Raw genomic sequence first — 24116 nt, 5'->3', positions numbered from 1 at the left:
AAGTATAAAGAATGGACCCCTGCCTCCATGGAATGAAAGTGAGGTAGAGAAGAAATTTAAGATTAAATAATAGTAGGTAAAAACTTTTAAACATTTACCAGCTGAAGAGAGCCAAAGGTAAGAGTCTATGATGAAGGCTAATGAACTCCTCCCTCCCCCTTTTCAGGACAGGGTTAGGGTAGGGATTCAAGAGCAAAAAGACTCATCCCCCTCACTCCTCACGTAGATCCCTAAGAGCAGGCATTGTCACAAAATGTGCTCTGCAAACACCAGAAACTTCAAAGGAGTAAGGATTGTGGGAAGGAAGACAGACCAAGGAAGGCCCTATCCTGGGTTCCCTCAGCCCCAGTAGAACATGTAAGGGATACAGAAAAACTCTGTAGTGAAGCAAAAAGCAAGGTAACTGAGAATGAAGGAGTCTTCTGACTGCAGGAAGGAGGCTGCTATAGGGCAGTGTTGGGACCTACATCAGAGGTTATGGAATGGTAGCTAGCTTAAACACTTAATGAAGGACACAGCTGGGTTTCAGAGGATTAATGAAAGCCAAGGGGAAGGTCTAGTCAGCAAGCAGGGAGAAACGGGTCAGGTCTTCTGCCTTCAAGGGATGCAAGTGAGGTGTGATGCTGAAAGAATGATGAACTTTATTTCTTTACTCCTTAAACCAGTATTTCTTTAGCGCCTACTATGTCCAGCTACCGTTTGGGACATCAGAAATACAGAAAGAAATAAGACAAAGGCTCTGATCTGCACAAATGTACTTTCTAGTATATGTGGAGGGAGGGTAGAAGGAGAAAAGACAATTGCTATACAAACAAAAGATGAGTAAGAAAAAAATCAGACTTTAAAAAAAAGTCAACCGGGCATGGTGGCTCATGCCTGTAATCCCAGCCTTTTGGGAGGCCGAGGCAGGCGGATCACAAGGTCAGGAGTTTTGAGACCAACCTGGCCAATATGGTGAAATCCCGTTTCTACCAAAAATACAAAAATTAGCTGCATGTGGTGGCGGGTGTGTGTAGTCCTAGCTACTCGGGAGGCTGATGCAGAGAATCACTTGAATCTGGGAGGTGAAGGTTGCAGTGAGCCGAGATTGCACCACTGCACTCCAGCCTGGAGGATAGAGCGAGACTCTGTCAAAAAAAAAAAAAAGCCACATAGAACACCAACAAAATAGGATGCTAAGACCAAGAGACTAGCGACAGCTCCAGGCTGGGCAGTTTGAAAAGGCCATATAAAGAGGTTACTAATCTGATATTCGGATGACACAAGGTACCAACCAAAAGATCAGGGAGAAGAAACAACTAATATAAAACTTTGCTTAAGGGAAAAGGAAAATCTCACTCTCTTATTCACTCTAATATGTGAGCCCCATCTAAGGGCTATGCGCTATTCTAGGCACTGAAGATACAGGAGTGAACAAACCAAATCAAAATCCTTGTTCTCCTACCATGAAAAGGAGTTTGAAATTCAGTCTATGTGTAACATGAAGGAACTAGAACGATTCAAGGAAGTAAGGATGTTATGTGATTTACATTAAAAAAAATCACTACAGCTCTTAAAGAAAGAACTGTAGGAAAGCTAGAATATATAAATAGAGACCCATTAGGAAGCCACTACAGCAGCCCAAAGAAGCAATAATAGCTGCAAGGGCAAGGTCAATGGTAGTGCAGAAACTGGGCAGATCCGGAACATGTTTTAGAGGTAGAGTCAATAGGGTTTGCTGATGGTCTGCATGCAGGCAGGACAGGTGGAGAGGAAAAGAAATGAATCAAGAAAAACACCTAGACCGGACAACAGTTTACTGAGGGATAAGAATGACGGATTTTTTTTTTTTTCCATAACTCAGTTTGGTTTTAGTCAAATGAAGTTTAAGAAGCCTACTGGATATCCAAGAGGAGATATCTGGTAAGAAGGTAGAAACTTGAGTGAGAGGATCTATGAACAAATCAGGCAAAGATATACAAATTTGGGAGTCAGTAGCATGTAGTCAGTTTTTCTAGTCAATCAGTTGGAAGAGGTAATCAAAAATAATATGGAGATACTGGGGTCTAGGAACTGAGCTTTGAAGTAGTTCAACATTTCGATCACAAGAAAAGAGAAGGAATGGGCAAGAAATAGGAAGTAACGGTCAATATTGTAGCAGGAAAGTAGGAGAGCGTCAGAGAAGCCAAAAGGAAACAATGTTCCAGGAGGAAAGCAGATATAAGGAGAGTGAAAGCATATGCCAGTGGCTCTAAAAGTGTGGTCTCTGATTCAGAAGCATCAACATCACCTGGAAATTTATAAGATATAAATTCTCAGGCTGCAACCCAGAATTACTGAGTCTGATGGTAGGGCCAAACAATCCATGTTTTACCAAGCCCTGCAGGTAGTTTCGATGTTTGAAAACCACTGCATTAGGCCAATCCATTAACAATATAATAAGGCAAGATATTTCAGTGGAAGCCATCACACAGACCAGAGAGCCCTCCCTTGCTGTTGATACTATTTATGGAAGCTTTCTACAGCACCCAGATGTCATCTTGGGCAGGAGAAAGAAAAAAGGAAAATCCTTATGAGGGAAGACTGAATTTTGAAATAACTGAATTTGAAATAACTGAATTAATCTTGAATTTTCTGAGTAAAAAGATATTTAGATAAGTTTTACATTGAAATTATCCTTGTGGCAAGATTAAATGCTTTTCTCTACTGAGTTGAAAAGAGGAATGACTTATAATTGCAGTTATAGAATAAGTTACATTTCTGAACTTTTCAAAAACAAGTAAGAAATAGAGACAGGAGGTTTTTTTTTTTGAGACAGGGTCTCAGTCTGTCGCCCACGCTGGAGTGCAGTGGCGTGATCTCGGCTCACTGTAGCCTCCGCCTCTCTGTTTCAAGCAATTCTCCTGCCTTAGTTCACGCAAAAGTAGCTGGGATTACAGGCATGCACCACCATACCCAGCTAATTTTTGTATTTTTAGTAGAGACAGGATTTTGCCATGTTGCCCAGGCTGGTCTTGAACTCCTGAGCTCAAGAGATCTGCCCACATTGGCCTCCCAAAGTACTGGGATTACAGGCGTGAGCCACTGCTCCTGGCCAGAGACAGGAGTTTTGAGCTTTAAACGAAAAAAAGAGCAGAAGCATATATCCATAAGAGTAGAAGATAGAATAATTAGATGATATATACAACTGGTAAAGTTGTTTCATGTTATATTTTGCTCTCCATCCCCCACTCTGATATCAGCTCTCTAAGGGAGCAAGTCTGAACGGGAATTAGAGGTGGCAGAGGTGCTATGTAGCTTGAAAAAAAGCTTCCCAGGGCATTCCAACTTACTTCTCATCCCTTTCTTCAAGAAATAACGTTTTAAAGAAATGCAATTTTATTATCTGTATAACGATAATGCAACCTTATATTTAACAATATATTACAACTTGTAAAGCTCTTTCTTACAAATATGATGGAGTTTGAGTTTCACCATAAACCCATGAATATATAGGAGTTTTAATTCCCACCTTAGAGAGAAGAAAACCAAAGCTCCAAGAACTGAAGTTACCTATTCAAGGATCATGGAATTAGTAAATCAGAGTCAGCTTTTGGATATGTTTCATGGTGCCAACAAAACAGAGGCCTGCCAGATACACACAGGACTTGGTCCAGTGCCTGGTACAGAGAAAAATGCTACTCAAAGGAAGCAAGTATGATACAACTAACAACAATCAACTTTTCAAAAGATTATATTCAAACCAGATTTTTAGCTGTTTAGAAGGGGGTTTTAAAAAGCCCTAATCTTCTTTAAGAAAAAAGAGTGAAGTTGGGTTGATAGAAGGCTTGTGTATGGTAGTCTCCAAAGATGGCTGTCAACAATCCCTTCTCTGCCTGTCTCTGCTTAAGAAAGAGTTATATTTTAGATTCTTTCACTGATTGTTCCTTCCTCTGTCCAAACCTTAGATGCTGATACTTTCCAGGGTTCTGTCCTTGGCCCTTTTCTTTCCGAATCCGTTCTCTAATCTTATGGCTCCATATTCTCAAATCTCTCCCATCCAGGTCTTTTGCCCAAGCTCAGGATATATTTAAAACTGCCTTCGAGAATCAAGGGTCCTACAAGCTTCTTAAGTTCAATATGTCAAATACTGACTCCATTATCTGTCCCTCACTTGTGCATACTGTAGTTTACCCGACCTTAGTTAAGTAGATTTACAGATATTATCTCATTTTACTAAAGTCAATCCTCACATTTTAGAAAGGTTTTATTTAGAAAGTACTTACTGCAACTCGAGCCATTATCAATTGACTGTATGGAACCACAACTTAAGCTTTGCTAATCACTCTTTCATCTCCCATTATTGAAAAACATCTATTTTATACATACACACTGAAAACTGTGAGTATACAAAATAGAGAATGTTTTGTTTTACCAGTGGGAGACAGACAAAACAAAACAAAAAAATGTGGATACCAGCTCTAACAGGACACGCTGCTTAAGAAAGTTCATTACTGTCTGCAATTTAGCTCTCTCAGACTATGTAAAACAGCACTCCACTGACTGGGGAAAATCTTACATATGTATAGATTTAAAAAATCTATCATATATACTTAAGAAGATGTTTCAAATACAAATATCTTGGTAACAAATTTACTTATTGTATTCATCAGGAACATAAAATAGTGAAGATCAGATAGATGTGTAATAATATGACTGGACTTCAAAGACCAAGCCTAAAAACACATAAGGAGATGATGTACATTATTAGATAAGGAGTGAGCCAATGTTACAAACTACAGAAAGCAAATTTGATGTTTTTCTTGACATATGGTAGATCAATAGAAAAAAGTGGCATAGATGACTACTCTTGACACATACTGGCAACTGAGGTAAACAATGAAAAAACTTAATATTCAAGTTATAAAACAAAGAAAGAAAGCCACTTTTTATCTACTATCAAATTTCTAGTCCACACTACTCACAAATCAAACATGCTTTTTGGATTATATTTTTTTCTGAATAATATAGTTTATTTGACACACTGTAATTAACATTAAGGTTTTTCATTTTTTAAAATTTTTTATAGAGAAAGGGTCTCACTATGTTGCCCAGACTGGTCTCAAACTCCTGGCCTCATACAATCTCTCATCTTGGCCTCTCAAAGTGTTGGGATTACAGGCGTGAGCCACTGCACCTGGCCCAACATTGTTTTAATTGACTGTTTTTTCCCCAAAGCTGAACTTTCATCAAAAGAGTAAAAAAGAGAACATATCAAGTTACAAATAACTCCCCAATTATACACATCCAACTAAGATGGTGACCCCCAAATCAATATTTTAGATATTCTTCATAATCCTTTATCTGTAAAAAACAGAGGAATGCTAAAAAGGACTTCGGTCTTAAAAGGGAGGTGAATTTGGAAATAATTCCTTCTAAATTTATGAATGTTTTCTAAATCAAAATGTTTTTGATTAATTACTTTATGATAAACATTTCTCCCCCTATGGTTGAATCCTCTTTGTTTTGAGTCTACAATTTTAGTCTCACACAATTAAGCAGATTTAAATTTAATTTCTTAATAAAAAATATAGAAGAATATGAGATGGTATATAGAATATTTCCATGCAATTACTATTGAAAGGCACAAAAACCAAAATCAGGTTTTGTGTGCATGTGTGTTATTTTTAAAGAAAGTAATTCCTTTAAAAATTAACTTCTTTATAATGTAAGATTACTCCATTCCTTCAGACGTGTCATGTTAAAGAAAACAACCAAACACACACCCAACTTAACTAAATGAAAAAGGATGGATGCCTTTGTGCTTTTAATTTATTATTAAATAACTCTTTTAATTGTTCCCAATTCACATTATTTTTAGTTCAGTGACTATAGCTGTCAGTTTCGTTTGGCCCTGTTTTATGAACTATCTGAATGGACCCCTGGTGATGCAGCCATTGTCTGGCTAGAAATGCGGAAGATGACAGAACAAGCATAGATCATACATTTATTAGTTAGGACTTGGAGCCTCCAACGATGTCAGAACTTCAATATCTATTAATAAACTGTGGCAGAGTAGAACTGCCATCTGCTGACGAGATGGATTTGATAACATGAAAGTAAAGCTTTGATTATTCAAATTTTTTTCTGAATTTTTCATGCAGTCTTTTAATACCTGCCACAATACATCTCACCCATTTACTAGGCTTTTATTTCAAATAATATGCTCATGTTATCCTTTAAGCTACACACGCATAATACAAAAATTATCTCTGTAGCTACCTCTTAACTATAGAAATTCCAGATTTCTACTGAAATCAGTGGTCACTAAGTTTCACATGAAAGAATGTATTGATTATTTTGGGTATCCATAATTAAATAGTGACTAACAAATCTAGGTACTCAGTTTGTTTAGACCACTATAAATTAGGTTTTTCTCTAATACCAATTTCCCATATATTTATAACCTAATCCTACAAAATAACTGTTGAAGTTCTACTGTAGTATATTTTAGCTTCTAAAAGAAAATCTTTGTGCATTTCCTTAACAAAGCTGAAGAATATATATAAATGCTGCAGTAATTGTATGTGTCCAATACTGTAGCCTTGTTCCTATACTATAGTTGAGGTCAGTCTCATGAGTCTCCCTGTTCAAAAGCAACCATTGTAAATAGGGTCTTTTTAGCACTCTGTAGTAAAGACCTACCATACATGGCTTACTCACAGCATCTGGCCCTTTACAGCATCTTTTATCCCTGCTAAACAAAAGTATCTGCTAATTATAATGGAATCAACATTAAAATAAGACTCAGATCTCATTTCTAATGTGCTGCCTTAGCCAAATCACATAACTTAGCTCCTGTTTAATCACATGTAATATAAGAGAACAAAATGGGCATTTAATTCTCATGATTATGCTATGATAATTTCATGTACTCATTGAACAAATAGAGAGAACCTTCTAGGTTCTAGGCATTAAGGTTACAAAAGTGAATAAGGCACCTTATATTTTGCTGAAGGAGAGACACAATTTCAGTTACTGGTAAGTACCATGAAAGATAATAGAAACGACAAAGATCTAGGTTGCTCAGGGAATGCTTCTCTAATTAATAACATTTGAGGTGGGACTTGATTGGTGAGGAGTCAGTCATCTGATGTTCTAGGGAAACAGCACTTTAGACAGAGGAACAACTGCAAACAAAATTCATCTTAGTGACTTTCCCAACCCATGATGGTCACTTTATTCAAAACCTAGTTTAAAACTTGTCCTTACTCAATGGAACCTTCTGTGATTAACTCTATTTTCAAATTATGGCTTAAGTGTTCAATTTACACTATATTCACAGTTTTAAATGTGTGGTCTATAGTTAACTGTTCTGTGTTACTCCAGTCTCATACTAAGATATTTTAAGGAGATTAATCCTAGGATTTGTCTTTTTTTTTTTTTTTTTGAGACAGTCTCACTCTGTTGTCTAGGCTAGAGTGCAGTGGCATGATCTCAGCTCACTGCAATCTTTAGCTCCTGGGTTCAAATGATTCTCATGCCTCAGCCACCAGAGTAGCTGGGATTACAGGCGTGTGCCACCACACCCAGCTAATTTTTGCATTTTTAGCAGTGACGGGGTTTCTCCGTGTTGGCCAGGCTGATCTTGAACTCCTGGCATCAAGTGATCTGCCCACATTGGCCCTCCAAAGTGCGGGGATTACTGGTGTGAGCCACCATGTCAGGCCCTATTCATCTTTTATAGTACCTCAGAGTATTAGGTACAGATGAGAATGTTCATTAAATGCTCAAGACCAACTACACTAAAAAGGAAATCAGTATTTTGTTTCCCCTTTCCCATATTAGGTTTGGTTATAGAGTACTTCAGACAGAACTGCAGTGACATTGTAAATCCAGTGGAAAGGGCAACTGACTCACAAGTGAGAAATCTCAAATTCAGTTCTCAGCTTTACCATTTACTTAGGCATGTGGCTTCTGGCAAGTCAAACTCGATGACTCCTTGTCAGTATCTGTAAACTGGGATATCATTTGTCCTGTCAACCCAGGATTAGTTGGTCACCAACTAAATGCTATAGGAGACCATAACTGTCTTTAAAGAACTTCTAAGCTTACTTTAGAAAACAGTTAAATACTGGAAACAATGAATGTGTTTTCATTTTAGAACTGGAAAAGACCTTAAATGATCTTGTTCAATCCCTCATTTTACATAGGTAACCACAGGCCCAGAAAAATGTGGTGACTTGATCAAAGTTACAAAAATATATTATGGCAGAATCCATATTTCAGTCCAGAACACTTTCCATTATACCACCCTGTATAATACTTCTTGCATCCCTGATGTACACATTCTTTTATTCCAACACTCTCTATAGCCAGATCTAGATGGTAAAAACTAGATGACTTTAAAAAAGTACCTAGGCAGATTTCTGAGGCTGAGACCTTACCTAATTTGATAGCAGAATTGAATCTAAGAAGTGCCAACTAATACTACTGAGTTACAATATTAGAAATCCAAGATCAGCTGATGTCTTAGAAATATGTATCAACCGGCCGGGCGCGGTGGCTCACGCCTGTAATCCCAGCACTTTGGGAGGCCGAGGCGGGTGGATCACGAGGTCAAGAGATCGAGACCATCCTGGTCAACATGGTGAAACCCCGTCTCTACTAAAAATACAAAAAAATTAGCTGGGCATGGTGGCGTGTGTCTGTAATCCCAGCTACTCATGAGGCTGAGGCAGGAGAATTGCCTGAACCCAGGAGGCGGAGGTTGCGGTGAGCCGAGATCGCGCCATTGCACTCCAGCCTGGGTAACAAGAGCAAAACTCCCTCTCAAAAAAAAAAAAAAAAAAAAAAATGTATCAACCAAAGGACTGCATATTTAGCCTGTGGTTGAGTTTTTTTTTTTTTTTAACTTTCTAGTTATATTGACATAATACAATTCAATTATATTGAGAAATACAAAATACTATTTTCTTAATTTAGAAGGTAATATTCTCATACAATATAAAATACTGAAAGCAACATAAAATAGTTTTTGTTTCTGGCTACCTTCCTCTGTTATTTTACTCACAATTTTACTGGAAGTGTAATCTAAGTTGACAAAGAGCTAATAGGTGTCCATGGTTCACCCTGGATTGTATAACATTGTTTTAATGTGTGCAAATGAAGATGATAGAAATTATGTAATGCTTTCAATATCAGAAAGGTCCAAATTCAACCTTATATGCAAAAATGAACGGAGTATTAAAAATGAAAAGGAATAAAACAAAAAACCCAAATAACTGCCTACCATTAGAAAAAAATTTTCATCTATAAACAAAAACCTACTCCTCAGAAATGTCCTACATACACACACACACCCACATATACACAAAGGTTGAAACATTATCTAAACTGAGAGAAGGGTCTTGGAAACACACAAACCTAACAAGAAGTGAAACAGCTGTAGGGGAAGAGCATCAAAATGGTAACTACCTCCTTAGTAACTTGTTTTTCCATGAATCAAGAATGTAAAAAGCCTTAGAAAGAAGCAAACAGAAAATAAGGTTTTAAGAACCAAATGAAGTAAGTTTGTGAAAGCATTTAGTAGACCATAAAGCACAAGTTATTATTATATAACAATTTGTAGTCTACAAGCATAGTAATTCACCACAGAGCAGACGCAAACACTTATTTAAAAACTGCAATTCTTGTATACTGACTCACTGAATTTGTATTCTTAAAAAAGAATATTAGCCATGAAAGCTGGATCAACTATCCACTTCTGGAAAAGGAATTTATCATAGCCTTAACGTAAAAAAAAAATACACTAAAAACATTTCTCCCTCTTTTCAGGTCTTCTTTTAGCCATCTGACCTTAAAGCAGGTCACATTTCCTCTCTGGAACTAGATTTCCTAATATGTGTCAGGCCCTGTGGTAGGTGTTTTGCATATAATGTCTACTACGATCTGTTATGCAGATAAAATCAAACAATTTATTATCTCTTTCTTACAGTAAACTAAAATTTAAAGGGGTTGGGAAACTTGCCCCAAATCACACAGCTAATAAATGGCATATCTGATACACTGAACTTTCCTCTAACTTGAAAGACCTTGCTCTTCCCATCATATTGTCTTGTAAAATAAGGATGTTCTCAATGATCTCTAAAGTTACTTTATGTGATAAAAATACATGTAATCCAGTAATCCACTACTCTTCCAAAACATGCACAGGAAAAAAAATTTATTTGTTGAATGCTACCTCACTACTTTGAACTTGCTGATACTTAAAAATAATTTTACAATTTTAAAGTAGACACAACTTGTTGACAATCTATAATATTTCACTAGGTTTTTCATGGTATATAAAACGCAAAGTGCTTAAAAACTAAAAAAAAAAGGGCAAATAAAAGGTAAGAGCTGGTATTTTAAACCAAAGTTTTTAACAAATTCTAAAGTGTCTTTAAAATATATATACGCCGTTTTTACTTTTCTAAATTTTATAGTCATTAGAACCCAATTTACCTCTCTGTTAATTTGAAAAGAAGCAACGCTTTAAAGTCACATTGAAATAACTGGTTCTAAAATAAATTACTGCAGAATAAAGAGAGGATATGGGTTTTCTGATAACGATTTCTAATGTCAATACTCTGACTGTCACCATAATCATTCGTTATCTCTTCAGAGTATGTTACTTGAAACATATTTTGATTGTAGACCAGTCTATGCTACTTATGGTGAAATTTATCTACATTAACCCAACTGAAATCTGAGCATTTAAATCGGGGAAATTGAGAACCATTCGGTGCCAAGGGAAACACTTTATTAGACTTGATGATCTATTAATTTAACAAGCATGTATTGAGCATCCCCTACATGCCAGGCACTGAGGTAGAAGTCGAACATCATACACTCTTTGACCATTAAGAACATTACGGCCAGCGAACTGAAACTCCAGAACGGCTACGATCTTCGCTGAAACTACTACTTACAGATACGAGAACTGGTGGACCACAATATCTCACCAGTTCATTCTCCTGTTTATCACCGGGATATCAAATCCAAAATCAAGAGTGCCCAAGTGAAGAAAAAAAAAAAGCTACTCCCGAACAGTTGAGCTCAGAGAGTAACTCCCACTCCCGCGTCACTGAGGGATGTGGGGTCTCCCGGGTGGACCCCGCAGGGTCCGCGAATTAGAGGGGTGGCGGAGGCACCTTCAGAGCCAGGACCTCTAAGGCACAGGCAGAGGCGGGGTAGGGGCGGGCCGGGACAGGCGTATACATGACGGGCTTCGCTCACCTCTTCCACCTCGATCTCCTTGTAGTCTATCTCTTCAAAGTTGAGGACCTGAGAAGGGGCTTCGATCATCTCACCGGCCGAAGACGAGGAGGAGGAGGAGGCGGCTGAGGCTGTAGACATGATCTCTCGCGGCGCCCGGGGGGCCCGGGAACGGTACCGCCCGGACAGTCCGGGTGAGACCCGCGCCCACCCGCCTCCGGACCGACCTTCAGCCTGGAGCCGCGCACTCCTACCACCCGTCGGTCCGTGGCGGGTGTAGGGGCAGCGGCCACAGCCGTGTCCCGGCTCTGGCTCCGCTGCGTTTTCCGCTGCCGGGCCCCGCCCACTACACTTCCGGTTCCGGGCTGAAATCGGAAACAGGAGGCGGGCCGTAAACTCTGGGGGAGGAGAGGGGAGGGGAAAATTTTGTGACTTGTAAAGAAAAGGAGGGACACGTTGAGGGGGTGGGGTAGAGTAAGCTAAGAAGCAAGCTTGGCCCTCTAGAACAAATTTCGCGAGACCTTTATTACAGGGCCTCAGCAACCGGATGATAACGCGAGAGCTGACGCGCAACGTAATTAAAGTGCGCGAGCGGAAGTGGCGCGGAACATGACGGAGAATTAGTACGGTTGGTCCTTTAAGGACCAGCGGGAAAGATAAAACCTGGGGTTTCGTCTCTGCTGCGTGAAATATGTTTTGGCCTCACTTCCTCTCCTTTTAGCGGCCTGCAAACAGGCAAGATGGTGTTGAACTGTGTTTTTGTGACGAAGCTTACCTTTAAGTTTCAGCACTAAACTAAATTGACCTGCTTCTTTAAGACGGCTTACGAAATGTATTTTCCCGCAGTGTGGGATATGGAAGGAAGCAGTTGCTCCTGTTACTTTGAGCTCCTCCCTGACACTATGAGAGATTCTAAAAGAGCGAATCAGCTTATGCAACATGAATAACTGTGGAGGTTGAGTGCTCACGAACAGAAGTTAATATTTTGGTGTTACAAACTTTATATGGAGGAGGTGGATAAGATACTTATAATTTGGCGTATTCATCTCAAGTTATGGATTAGGAGTGCGGGGCACTGTTGCTTTAGATTGGTAAATGAATCATCAACAATCGTCTTGAAAATCAAATTTTTACATCGCCATTTTCAGGACTTGAGAAAATAGGCTCAGACTTTAAAGCAATCATGGTCCTCTGAAACTAGATCAATCTTGTCCCCCAAACGGGCAGCATTGCCCATGTTGTACTATCAGCACAAGTTTTAGTTTTAAAGTAACTGTTGAACTTTATTTAGTCCGTTTGACATAAAGCCTAACTGTGGAAAATTGGAGTTAGAAATGAAGATTTAAAGACCAAGGATGGATTCATGCTAAAGTCAAATTCTAAGTTTCAGTAAGAGACTGAAAGAGGGAAGTGAGGAAAATAGTAATTGGAATGTCACCAGAGGAAAGCTCTCCAGTGAAGAAGTAGCCAACCAAGTATATGCTGTATAAAGAAGAATTGTGTTAAACACAGTTGGGATTGCAAATAGGTCATTGGATTTGACCATCAGGAAGTTGCCAACTCCTGGGAAACATTCTGTCACTTTTTGTCATAGTTCTAGTGACACGCAATGACAGTTTGATGAGTGGATTAAAAAATGAAAGAATAATTTCTTTTCACTGTACATACTCTTTTTGCATGATCTTACTCACGGTCTTTGTTTCTCATACCATTTTTATAATGATGACTCCTAATCTCCCAATACTCAAGATTTTTCCTGATTTCTGGACCTATTGGACACCTCTATTTAGATATAACACCTAAACTTCAAAATACCACAGCAAATTCAAAAATTGTCACTCACCACAAATATATTCCTGAGTGCTTTTCTATATCAGTTAAGGAATCCATCACCCAGTTGGTTGTCCAAAGGAGAAATCGGGGCATGTAAAATGATGTGTGGTGCACTGATACCCAATAGAAGCAGATTTAATGAGTGGGACAGTCATTTTCACCTGTCATTCCTTTTGCATTTCCAAACCAAGATGGTCACTTCTTACCTTCTGCTGTAACTCTGCAGGTCCATATCTGATTTCCCTTTAACATCTTAATCTTAGTACAGTGGTTGCTGCCAAGTGGGAACTCAATAAACACATATATTCTGTACAAATGAATAGGTTTTGTCAGTCCTTTCCCTGGAACGTAAGATATGTTTCCTGTACTTTCAGTTTTGGATTAGAATCTTGATAAAGGGCTAATTACTACAGCCATGATGCAGTTCTCCTGCTTTTTTCCGAAATTTTGTTACAAAAATGTCAAATATACAGAAAGGTTGAAAAAATGTTATAATGAACACCTATATACCCACCACCAAGATTTACTATACTTGCTTTATGGTAATAGGCATATGCGCATCTGTCCATCCATCCACACTTACATCCATCTACCATTTTGCTAGATGCATTTCAAAGTGAATTGATTACATCATTTTGAATATCTTGTACCCCATACTTCTGCTTCTATGTTTTATCCACTGATTTAGACTTCTGATGTTCATGCTAGTCTAAAATCAATTTTTGTCCAACTTGCTTGCAGATTATTATTTTTTTGTCTGCCTGATGCCTTTTCCCTAGCTTCTGATAATAGATGGAAAATTTCAGCAGTGTTTACGTCTCTGGGTTTAGTCATTCCGAAGTTCTAATCCATGTCTTACATTCTGTGATTGGGTTATGTGTGAGCCAGTAAATTGCCATTTTATGTAAGCTGGTCCAAGTTGTATTTTTGTCACTTGCAACCAAATACTCCTAAGTAATGAAGTTTAAATCCAGAGGAATAATAGAGGGGAGCTGAACCTATCTCAGTTCACCTCAATTTTGACTTTGCATTTCCTTTAACTTTCATGAATTAAGGATAGAAACTTGACTTCACAATTTCATGTCAACTTCAGTCACCAGTCCATGTGCCTCTACAAATTTCCAAATACATATCAAAACTAATTAGGTAAATTCCTTGAAGTCCCTCTGAGTTTGAGCATCCTCCACCACTCTCCCTCATGTCAGCACACTAATAACTACTCTACTTCTCTAACTTTCAACTCTGCCTTCGATTTGGCCCTTTTATACTCTCCAGGGGATGAGAGGACAAGAGTTTCAAAATACATTTCCCACCACCTCTTTGCTTGTTCTAAATGAGATTCTATTTGGCTCATTTTGGATGTAGGGATATCTGGGACCTATTTTCATGGAGGCTTAGCAGAAACTGGGACTAAAGTATTTCCACTTTAATGTTCTGGGACATATATATGTCAGACAAATGTTCCATATTTTATCAGTTAATGTGACTTTTGTTATAAGTAACAAGAAATCAAACACAAAATGGCCTAATAAGGGGGGTTTATTGGCTTAAGTGGAAAGTGAAGAGCTAGGACAGGCTTCGGGTTTGATCTAATTCATAGGTTTGATGATAACATCAATAATTGAGTTTCCATTATTCTCTTCTGCCTTTAGTGGTATTTGCTATATTCTAGAATAGTGTTTCTCAATCTTTTTTTTTTCCATTATTATTTCAAGGAGACTTTTTAGACATCTTAATGCTCCTCCTCAAAAAGTTTTAATACCACAGATACACTGTATATTTATTTATGTATTGTATGGATACTTGTGCTTTATATGAAAAAGGATAAGATTTTATCTCTCCTCAGTTTTTGCCCCCTTTGGAGGTGTTATTGCCTACATTAAGAATGCATGTACTAGCAGTTTCATTTTTCACATATCACAAAGTACAACAGAGAGCATCTCTTGGGAGCCATCTCAGAAGAGCAGGTAAACATTCTTTTTCAAAAGCCCTTGGTAAGTGTACCCTTGAAGGATGGGGGACAAGATGCTTGAGGATACATTCACAGTCATGCATTGCATAATGATTTTTTGGTCAATGGACCTCATATGTGACAGTGGTCCTAAATGATTGTAATGAGGCTGAAAATTCGTATTGATAGTGATATTGTAGCCATAGTAATGTCATAGCATGACACATTACTTATAGTGCATTACTTGCGTTTGTGGTCATGCTGGCATAAACAAACATTGTGCTGCTGGTCATATAAAAGTATAATACATACAATTATGTGCAGTACATAATATTGATCATGATAACTATGTTACTGGTTTATATGTTTACTATACTGTAATATACTATACTTTTTATTGTTATTTTAGAGTGTACTCCTATTTCCATAAAAGAAACTATAAAACTGTCTCAGGCAGGTCCTTCAGAAGGTATTCCAGAAGAAGGCATTTTTATCATAAGAGATGACTGCTCTGTGCATGTTATTGCCCCTGAAGACTTTCTGGTGGGACAAGATGTGGAGGTGGAAGATAGTGATGTTGATTATCCTGACCCTGTGTAGGCCCAGGCCAATGTGTATTTGTCTTAGTTTTTAGCCAAAAAGTTTAAAAAGTAAAAATAAAAATAAACAGAATAAAGTGTGTAGAATAAGGATACAAAGAAAATACTTTTGTGCAGCTGTTCAGTGTGTTTGTGTTTTAAGCAAAGTGTTATTACAAGAGTCAAAAAGTTTAAAAAAATTTAGAAGTTTATGAAGTAAAAGAGTTACAGTAAGCTAAGCTTAATTCATTGTTGGAGAAAACTTTTAAAAAATAAATTTAGTGTACCCCAAGTGTACAGTGTTTATACAGTCTATGGTAGTGTACAGTAATGTTCTAGGCCTTCACATTCACTCACACTCACTGGCTCACCCAGAGTAACTTCCAGTCTTGCAAACTCCATTTATGGTGAGTGCCCTATATAGGCATATGACTTTTTTAAAAAGATATTTTATACTGTATTGTTACTGTACTTTTTCTAGGTTTAGATAAACAAATACAATTGTGTTCCATTTACCTGCAGTATTCAATATAGTAACATGGTTTGTACAGGTTTGTAGCCTAGGAACAACAGGTATACCATATAGCCTAGGTGTGTATAGGAGGCTATATCAACTATGTTTATGTAAGTACACTCTATGATGTTCACACAATGATGGAATTGCCTATCAACATACTTCTCAGAACTTATCCCTGTTGTTAAGCAATGCATGACTGTACCTTGTTTAACTTAGATTGAGGCTCCTGGAAACATAGGCTTTAAGGAGGAGGAGGAGGAGATGCTAACCAGAAGGAAAATCTTAATACTTTTAGGAACAGCAAAGCAGGGAATGGTTGGTGGGTATGCAACCAGCAAATACTCATTATTCATATGTTTATTCAGATTGAGCTCTGTGATGGTTAATTCTGTGTCAACTTGATTTGGCTAAGGGATACCTAGTTACCTGGCAAAACATTATATCTGGGTGTGTCAGCGAGGGTGTATTTGGAAAAGATTAGCATTTGATTAAGTAGGTTGAGTAAAGAAGATCTTTCCTCACCAGCATAGGTGGTCATGATCCCATTATTGAGAGCCCAATAGGACAAAAAGGTAAAGGAAGGATGAGTTCACACTCTCTTCTTGAGCTGGGACGTCTATTTCCTCCTGCACTTAGACATCAGAGCTTCTGGGTCTTGGGCCTTTGGACTTGAAGACTTAAACTGGTCTTCCTCTGAGGCCTTTAGAGCTGGACTGAGAGTTATACTCTTGGCTTCCTTGGTTCTCAGGTCTTGGACTGGATTACATCACTGCCTTTCCTGGTTCTCTAGCTTGCAGAAGGCAGATAGCGTAACTTCATGGCCTCCATAATTACATGAGCCAATTCACATAATAAATCTCCTCATGTATATCCTATTGGTTTTGATTCTTTGGAAAGTTCTAACACGAGCTCTATACCTAGAAAGTGCTATTTTTACTGCCTGAGAACCAAACACACCCAACCCAATTAAATATTATTTCCAGGAAGTTCAGAAATAGTATTCTGCTGCACTGTATTCAGAACCGGAGTATGCAGTGGATAGCCAGTCCCTTAGCATTTTAGTGACACTGCTAGAGGGTAGTTCCCAAACTCATGCATTTCTTTAATATATGCATTTGTTATGTATTTTCCACCCTCCGTATCTTCATCCCAGGTCTTTGGCATCCCAAGAGAAACTAAACTGGAATTTAGCCAACTCATGGAGCTGCAGGAAGGGTCTGTGTTCCAGTTACCCACAATGTAGCTTTTAAAGGTGATCATTGCAAAGGTGGAGTAGAGGCTTCTGGCAAGTGCAGCTCTAAGACATTGTCTGACATTACAGTTAGCTGACATATCTGTTTGCAGGTAACATTCTCTCCTTTAACCCGACCCCCATCCAAGCTAGTTACAGATGACTGTTTTGATGATGTCTGTGTGTTCTGCAAATAAAATGTCCGTTATTTTCTAAATACTTGATATGAGAAAATACAACTTGTCTCAAAATTTGTTCATATTATCACGAGAAATTTGAACATTTTATTTGACAACTAAAGGAGAGCTGTTTAATTTCAACTGTTGTAAATTGTAGAATGGTTATAAAAATGCTTTTTTCATTTACTTGTATGAAGAAAGTTTTTCTTTGATTATGACTATCAAGAGTTTCAAGAGATCATCCTTAAGTCTGGATCAGGAATTAATGGTAGTAATTTCAAATATAACATTTTATGTTAAAAACTTACATTCATGAAGGAAAACTTATTAAACATTTTTACAAAATTTCAAAGAGTATATTTGATGTTTTATACAAATTTAGTGTTCAACTTTGTCTCTAATAGATTGTATTTTATTTTTCAAAATTATATAGTGTAGAAAAAAGCAATGGTTTTTAAAATTAAGCCCCAAATAGATGACTTCAATCCCTTTTAGCTTATCCTAGAGTATCTTATAATATTATCATTTTTTTCTCTTTTTTTTTTTTTTTTTTTTTTTGAGATGGAGTCTCACTCTGTCACCCAGGCTGGAGGGCAGTGGTGCGATCTCGGCTCACTTCCACCTCCACCTCCTGGTTCAAGCGATTCTCCTGCCTCAGCCTTTTGATTAGCTGGGATTACAGGCATGCACCACCATGCCCAGCTAATTTTTGTATTTTTAATAGAGACAGGGTTTCACCATGTTGGCCAGACTGGTCTCAAACTTCTGACCTCGGATGATCCACCCACCTTGGCCTCCCAGGGTGCTGGGATTACGGGCATGAGCCACTGTGCCCAGCCAGTATTATCTTCTATGTGTGCCATGACATGAAAAAGTTTGGGAAGCACTGAGTTAGGAGGCTGTTGCAGTATTCAAGGCAAGACATAATAGTGGTTTGAATAACATGAATAATGGCCCTTCATATTATAGATAAATGGATAAATGAGAGACATTGAAGAAATAGAATTGGTAGAGTTAGTGATTGGTGGAAGTTGGTGACTGACACTGGAAGTGGGGAAGGAGGTAAAGGAAAGGGCAATGTAGAGGAGGATTCCTAGATTTTTCATTTGTGCAATTCATTTTAGAAAGGGTGCCTTTTACAGGAGGCAAGAAAAAGAACAGGAACAAAGTTAGGGGGGAGGAGAATGAAGAAATCAGTTTCATGTTGAGCTGGGGGTACCAGAGAGTATTATGAACAGGTAGGCAGTTGATCTTAAGGGAAAAGACAAAGCTAGAGAAACATGCTGACCTACTGATGATATTAATAATTAAAGTCATGGAAATTGAAAGATGTGTAAAGTGAGAAATACTAGGACTTAAGAAAGAGCCGTAAGAAGTAAAATGGTTAAGGGGTGGGTGGAGTTGGAGGAATTGCCAAAGAAATCTGTGGAAAATAAAAAACCTATGATGTTGTAGAAACCAAGATGAAAAGGATGTTTGTGTTGAATACTTGTAAGAAGTTAAACATGAGAAAATCTTCAAAAGGGTCTGTTGGATCTAGGGACTCAGAGGTCATCCACAGCCTTGTCTAGGGCCGTTTCCAAGATGGGAACAGAAACTAGATGAGTTGGACTGAGTGAGACGTGAGGGAAATGAGGACAGTAATATGTACAACCTTTCGAGAAATTTGATTGTTAAGAGAAGGCAAAATATAATGTGTAATATTAATGTGATATTTAATATACAGTGTAAATTAAAACCACATTGGGGTGAGGGAGTTTAGGGCTTTGGCAAGAGTATAGATGAATCATGGGCCATGGGCGTTAACCTGAAGAAAGGATAAAGAGATAATGGGAGAGTATGATAGTTTGGGAGAAGGTAGAAGGGTCAATAGGGTGGAGGTTTGCCATGTGATTGAAGAACAGGTGTGGTGAAAGCTTCCTGGCCGAACTGGTGGATCTGGGGTTGTGGTTAGAGAGTATGACATTCGAATTTTGATTTCAAAGGTGGTGCAGTTTCAGGTAAGGGCAACAACTGATCTGAGATATGACTGGAAGAAAATGAGGGGTAGATTTTTGGAACTGAGAAGGGCAGGAACTGAGACGTCAGGATGTCTGTGGGTCATTCATCCAACCATCTGCTGCTGGACATTGAGGTTGTTTTCAACACTTTCTGCCCACTTTAAATATCACTGAGATGAACATCCTTGTATTTAAATTTAGTGTTTTTTGGGGTATCTTCATGCAAAAGCTATTCTCTTTCTTTGGTAATCTTAAAATGCTTCAAATTTGCTTATGCTTTAGAGAGTGGTGGTAAACTAATTGCAGTTAGGATTTCTGTGCTTTATCTTCAAAGCACAGTATTTTAGAATTCTGATAGAGTTCTTATCTTGATTCTGCCACATATCTTGAATAAATTACTTAAAGTTTCAACTTTAGTTTTCTACCTGATACTTACATCAAAGGTTTTGGTGCAGATTAAAAGTGACTGGTTCATAGAAATTAAATGTGAAATAATTGTTAGTTTTCCTTTTTTCTTTCTTGGTGTGGTGATAATGGAGAAAACAGTTCTCTATCACAGATACTAGGAGACTATTGTCCCATCATAGTTTAGTTTCTAACTGGTATAAACTTGGAAAGAAAGGAAGCTGGATTGGGGAGATTTGTTGAGCGGGGAAGAAGCGTGCTGGTGATTTTTTTGTGTACGCTCTCCACTAGCCCTAGTCAAAGGGATTTCTGCTCTGAGCCTCACACTTTAAAATGCCCTTCTATAGCATGTTTCTCATGGGATGGGAGCTGTAGGGACTCAGGACCCTGAAATAGCTCCAAACAGCCCCAAAGCTATGTGTACAACTTTCTTCTCTGGATCTGTCCTCTGGAGGGCTAGTCAAAGAATATCTGTATATGCATGTGTGTGTGAATGGGCTCAGATAGGCAGGTTGGGGAGCCCACATGTGTGTGTGTAAAGGCTCCTTACAGTGTAGATTGAGCCCAGAGTAGGAGGACAGGGGTATAAATCAGGATTTGGAGGCTAGGTTTGCTCACACCACTACATTCTGGTGAAAGGGAAAATTGTCAAGGTAGGAGGATGGAATATATTTTATTTACCAGTTTACCTCGATTTACTGCTTTAAATATTTAGGCATATAATATGTGAGCCTCCATTTGTACTCTTACCCTGAGTCCCACAAATGTTAGGAGAATGTCTGCTTTTGTATGTGCTAGATTTCTATTCCTGTGTGCTACTAGTGATTTACAGGTAAGATGTTCCCAGCTTGGATTTGCTATTTCCTAAATTTTCCACAGATGTCTCTATCTTATCACTTAGGTCTCAGCTCAAACAGTACCTCAGAGATAGTGATATTGTCCTCTCTTTGGCTCCCTGCCCCTTCACTTCTATCTATTACTAAGTTTTATTTCTAGCCCTCTACCTATCAATGTCATCTTATTTGGTTATTTTCTGTCATTTGTTTTCCATCCTCCTACCCCTTCCCGGACCCTGCCCATTGGATGTTAGCTGAACTGGGGTGAGAATTGTGTTTAGTAGACACTTAATAACTTTTTAGAAAGTAAATGAGTATTCACATTTCTAAGTAAATGCTGTTAATTTATTTATTTTAGGTGTAAGGATTGAGGTACCCAAATATTTTCTATAACTGGGCGAAGATTTGATAAATAGGTAAATTGATATATAATTGGCATTCCAACTATTTGTAATGAAGATTTCTCAAGTATTTGAGGGTTTTGAAAATGCTTCGTTCTCCTGGTCAGTTTAAATATCTCTCCAATCTTAATGTTACTAAGTTTTAGGATACTTTTTTCCCCCTAGATTTTCCAAGGGTAAACTTTATTTCTTCTTTCTAAACACCTATTTAATTCATTTGAATAGTTTGCTTGTTGAAAGTTAATAAGGTATTATTATGGCACTAATGATTACGTTCAGAAGTAACTGATATTTTAACCAAAATTTATGTAAAAATTGAGAGAGTAGACAGATTTCTATTTTCTGAGTTTCTGAGGTAAGCTTAATCATCATGATATACTTCAGCATCGGTTTTTCATAGCAGAAACTCAATCAGATAAGAATATGAGTCAGAAATAATAATAATCTTCATGGAAATAGTGCTCTTCACTACAAAAGTGCATTCACTAAATGTTTTATATCATAGACTAATATGTCATATCGATGTTCTTAGATGATCTTTCTCAGAAGAAATTGTAGAAGCAATTTGGATTCATTTGCGGGAATAAATAGGGGTATTTAATTTCACACAGCCTCAGGGAATCACAAATTAAAACTTTCCACTAAAATGGATGCCATCTACTATTCATTATTTCAACAAACAAAACACTCCACTCTGCTGAAGCTGTGATCAGAGTAAGGGATATTGTAGTGCTCGAAAACTGTGAGGCTGAGAGGGTCTTCTTTGCATTCTTCTTCGTTAGCAACCCATTTCACATCTTCTTCCGAGTTCCCCAGCACCCCACAGAGCTACTCTCAATGGCGCAAAGCTCCATTAAGTAAATAGAGGCTCCATATTTAGAAGCCATCTCTGGGAATTCAAAGTGCTCTGAGAGGGAAATTGGTACTATCAAGATTAAAGTATTAATGAAAAGTTCTGTTAAATTTCTGTTGGGATGCTAATTAATCTTCTAAAAATTGTTAATCAATTCAATGATGTAACACACTTAAACTTTAACACACAGTACAGGAAAAGTAACAGAGTCTTTTAATTATGCCCAGAAGCATTCAGAAAGTTAAGGGAAATAGTCTAATGGGAAAAGTGTCCCCAAATGGTGTTTTAGTTTGATCTAAAATATTCAGTTGTTGTATTACACCTGATAAGTTTGGGAAATCAATATTTAGTGCTCATATATCTGAAGAAACATTCAAAATATCAGAAGAAATTCAGGAAGTGGAATTCTGACAACTATTTCTTAATGAAATTTTTTTATCTGAAGTGCAGAAGACAATCTAAGCACAGATTATTAAACCCATGCTTTAGCTTGAATTGTTAAATGAAGAAATAATCTGATAAACTTTTAATATTTGAAGCCTAAAAATGCTAACTGTAAGTATTGAGCTACATGAACTACATTATATTCCTATCAATATTAAAATATTTTGTTTTAGTTGTTAATAGGATTTTGAATCATATCAGTTTTGTTAAATATTAAAATGTCAATCCATCTCTAAATATATTAACATGTATGAAACAGTATGCAAAAATATATAGTACAGAGCCTGGAAAATATGTGTTTTTCAAAAATGTTAATATGAATGAAATATAGAGGAACAGAAATAATGTGATGTAACAGCAAAAGTTAGTTGCCATTCTATAGATCAGTTATTAATAGTATTACTCTTGTAGATTCTGATCAGTGAGTCTCTGATATGGCAGCATTAGTTTCTATGTCACAGGCCAATCAAAGTTGAGAGCCCTTGAGGTCACATATAGGCAGCAGCATTTATTATAATAAATAATTTGAATCATTCATTTTGAAGAATTAAAAGTTAGTGATTGTATTTTAATCTTGAGCACATTTTCCTATTGTTTAAATGAAGAAAGTTGCAGCCTGGGCAACATAGTAAGACCTTGTCTCTACAAAATTACCAAATTAAAAAAACTGAGTCAGGAGGATTGCTTGAGCCCAGGAGGTTGAGGCTACAATGAAATGTGATCATGCCACTGCACTTCTGCTTGCTTCAATCAATTATTCAATCAATCAATTAAGTTGGTGGTAGTGATTATGTTTTGATTTGTAATACATTTTATTTTGACTAAAGTTGAAGACTATTTCCAGTAGGTTTCATGGGGCAAGTACACATTGGTGAGGATACCTTGATTGTGGCTGTAATCTTTGTTTCTGTAAGTTTAATAACTCAATTTTATCAGTTCATTCAAAGGATAATTAGGCTTTTGATTCCTGCTTGCCAGAACCGCTGGTGACCATATGAACTAAAGAGACAAAGTAATATACTAATCCTGAGTCAGGGGCTGGAGACTGGTTAAACTGAAGACAATTATAATAGGCTCATGAATAAAAGGAGGCTTGAAAAGACTGGTATATACAGTAACTCTCTCTTATCCATGGTTTCACTTTCTGCAGTTTCAGTTACCATATTCAGTCTGCAAATATTCAATGAAAATGCCAGAAATAATTCATACATTTAAAATTGTGCACCGTTTTAAGTAGCATGATGAAATCTTGTGCTGTCACATTCTATCCTGTCCCTTTGTCTAGGATATACATGCTGCAGAAACTACCTACCCATTAGTCACTTAGTAGCCACCTTGGTTATCAAGTTGGAAAAACAGTATATATAGAGTTTGGTACTATGTATGGTTTCAGGCATCCACCAGGGGTCTTGGAATGTTTTCCCCTTGGATAAGGGCAGTCTACTGACAAAAGATACTGGTGTAGCTGTGGGTGAACTTCTTAATGTCCTAGAAAATTGTGTTACCAACTTGGTCAGGTTACTGTTGAAAAGAAAACAGCTAGCCTTGTAACCACAGGAAAACATTTCATTTTAATGATCTCTAAAGGTTCCTTGTATGTAAAGTCACCAAAGCCCACTTGCCTGAAAGCTTAGAGCTGGATTTCCAGCTCTAAGCCTCTACCGAAGCTAT

At 37.6% G+C, this 24116-nt stretch overlaps 1 protein-coding gene across 2 annotated transcripts in view; it reads right to left on the bottom strand.

Moving 5' to 3' along the window:
* MAP3K7 (mitogen-activated protein kinase kinase kinase 7) overlaps positions 1-11376 on the bottom strand; it is a 72954-nt gene extending 61578 nt beyond the window's left edge. Inside the window, exon 1 of one of the 2 annotated variants that reach the window (XM_012444274.3) lies at positions 11239-11376. In XM_012444274.3, the coding sequence (XP_012299697.1) occupies positions 11239-11358 (120 nt within the window). In that variant the 5' untranslated portion in view covers positions 11359-11376. The remainder of the gene's footprint in view (positions 1-11238) is intronic. The other variant, XM_012444275.3, reaches the window with a different exon arrangement.
* Between the last annotated feature and the right edge of the window lie 12740 nt (positions 11377-24116).

This window comes from Aotus nancymaae, unplaced genomic scaffold, assembly GCF_030222135.1.
Source record: "Aotus nancymaae isolate 86718 unplaced genomic scaffold, 86718_ANA_hifiasm-v0.15.2.pri h1tg000040l, whole genome shotgun sequence".
Lineage (NCBI taxonomy): Eukaryota > Metazoa > Chordata > Mammalia > Primates > Aotidae > Aotus > Aotus nancymaae.
The sequence above is the reverse complement of the archived record's forward strand: the minus strand, read 5'-3'. Positions and strand labels throughout refer to the sequence as shown.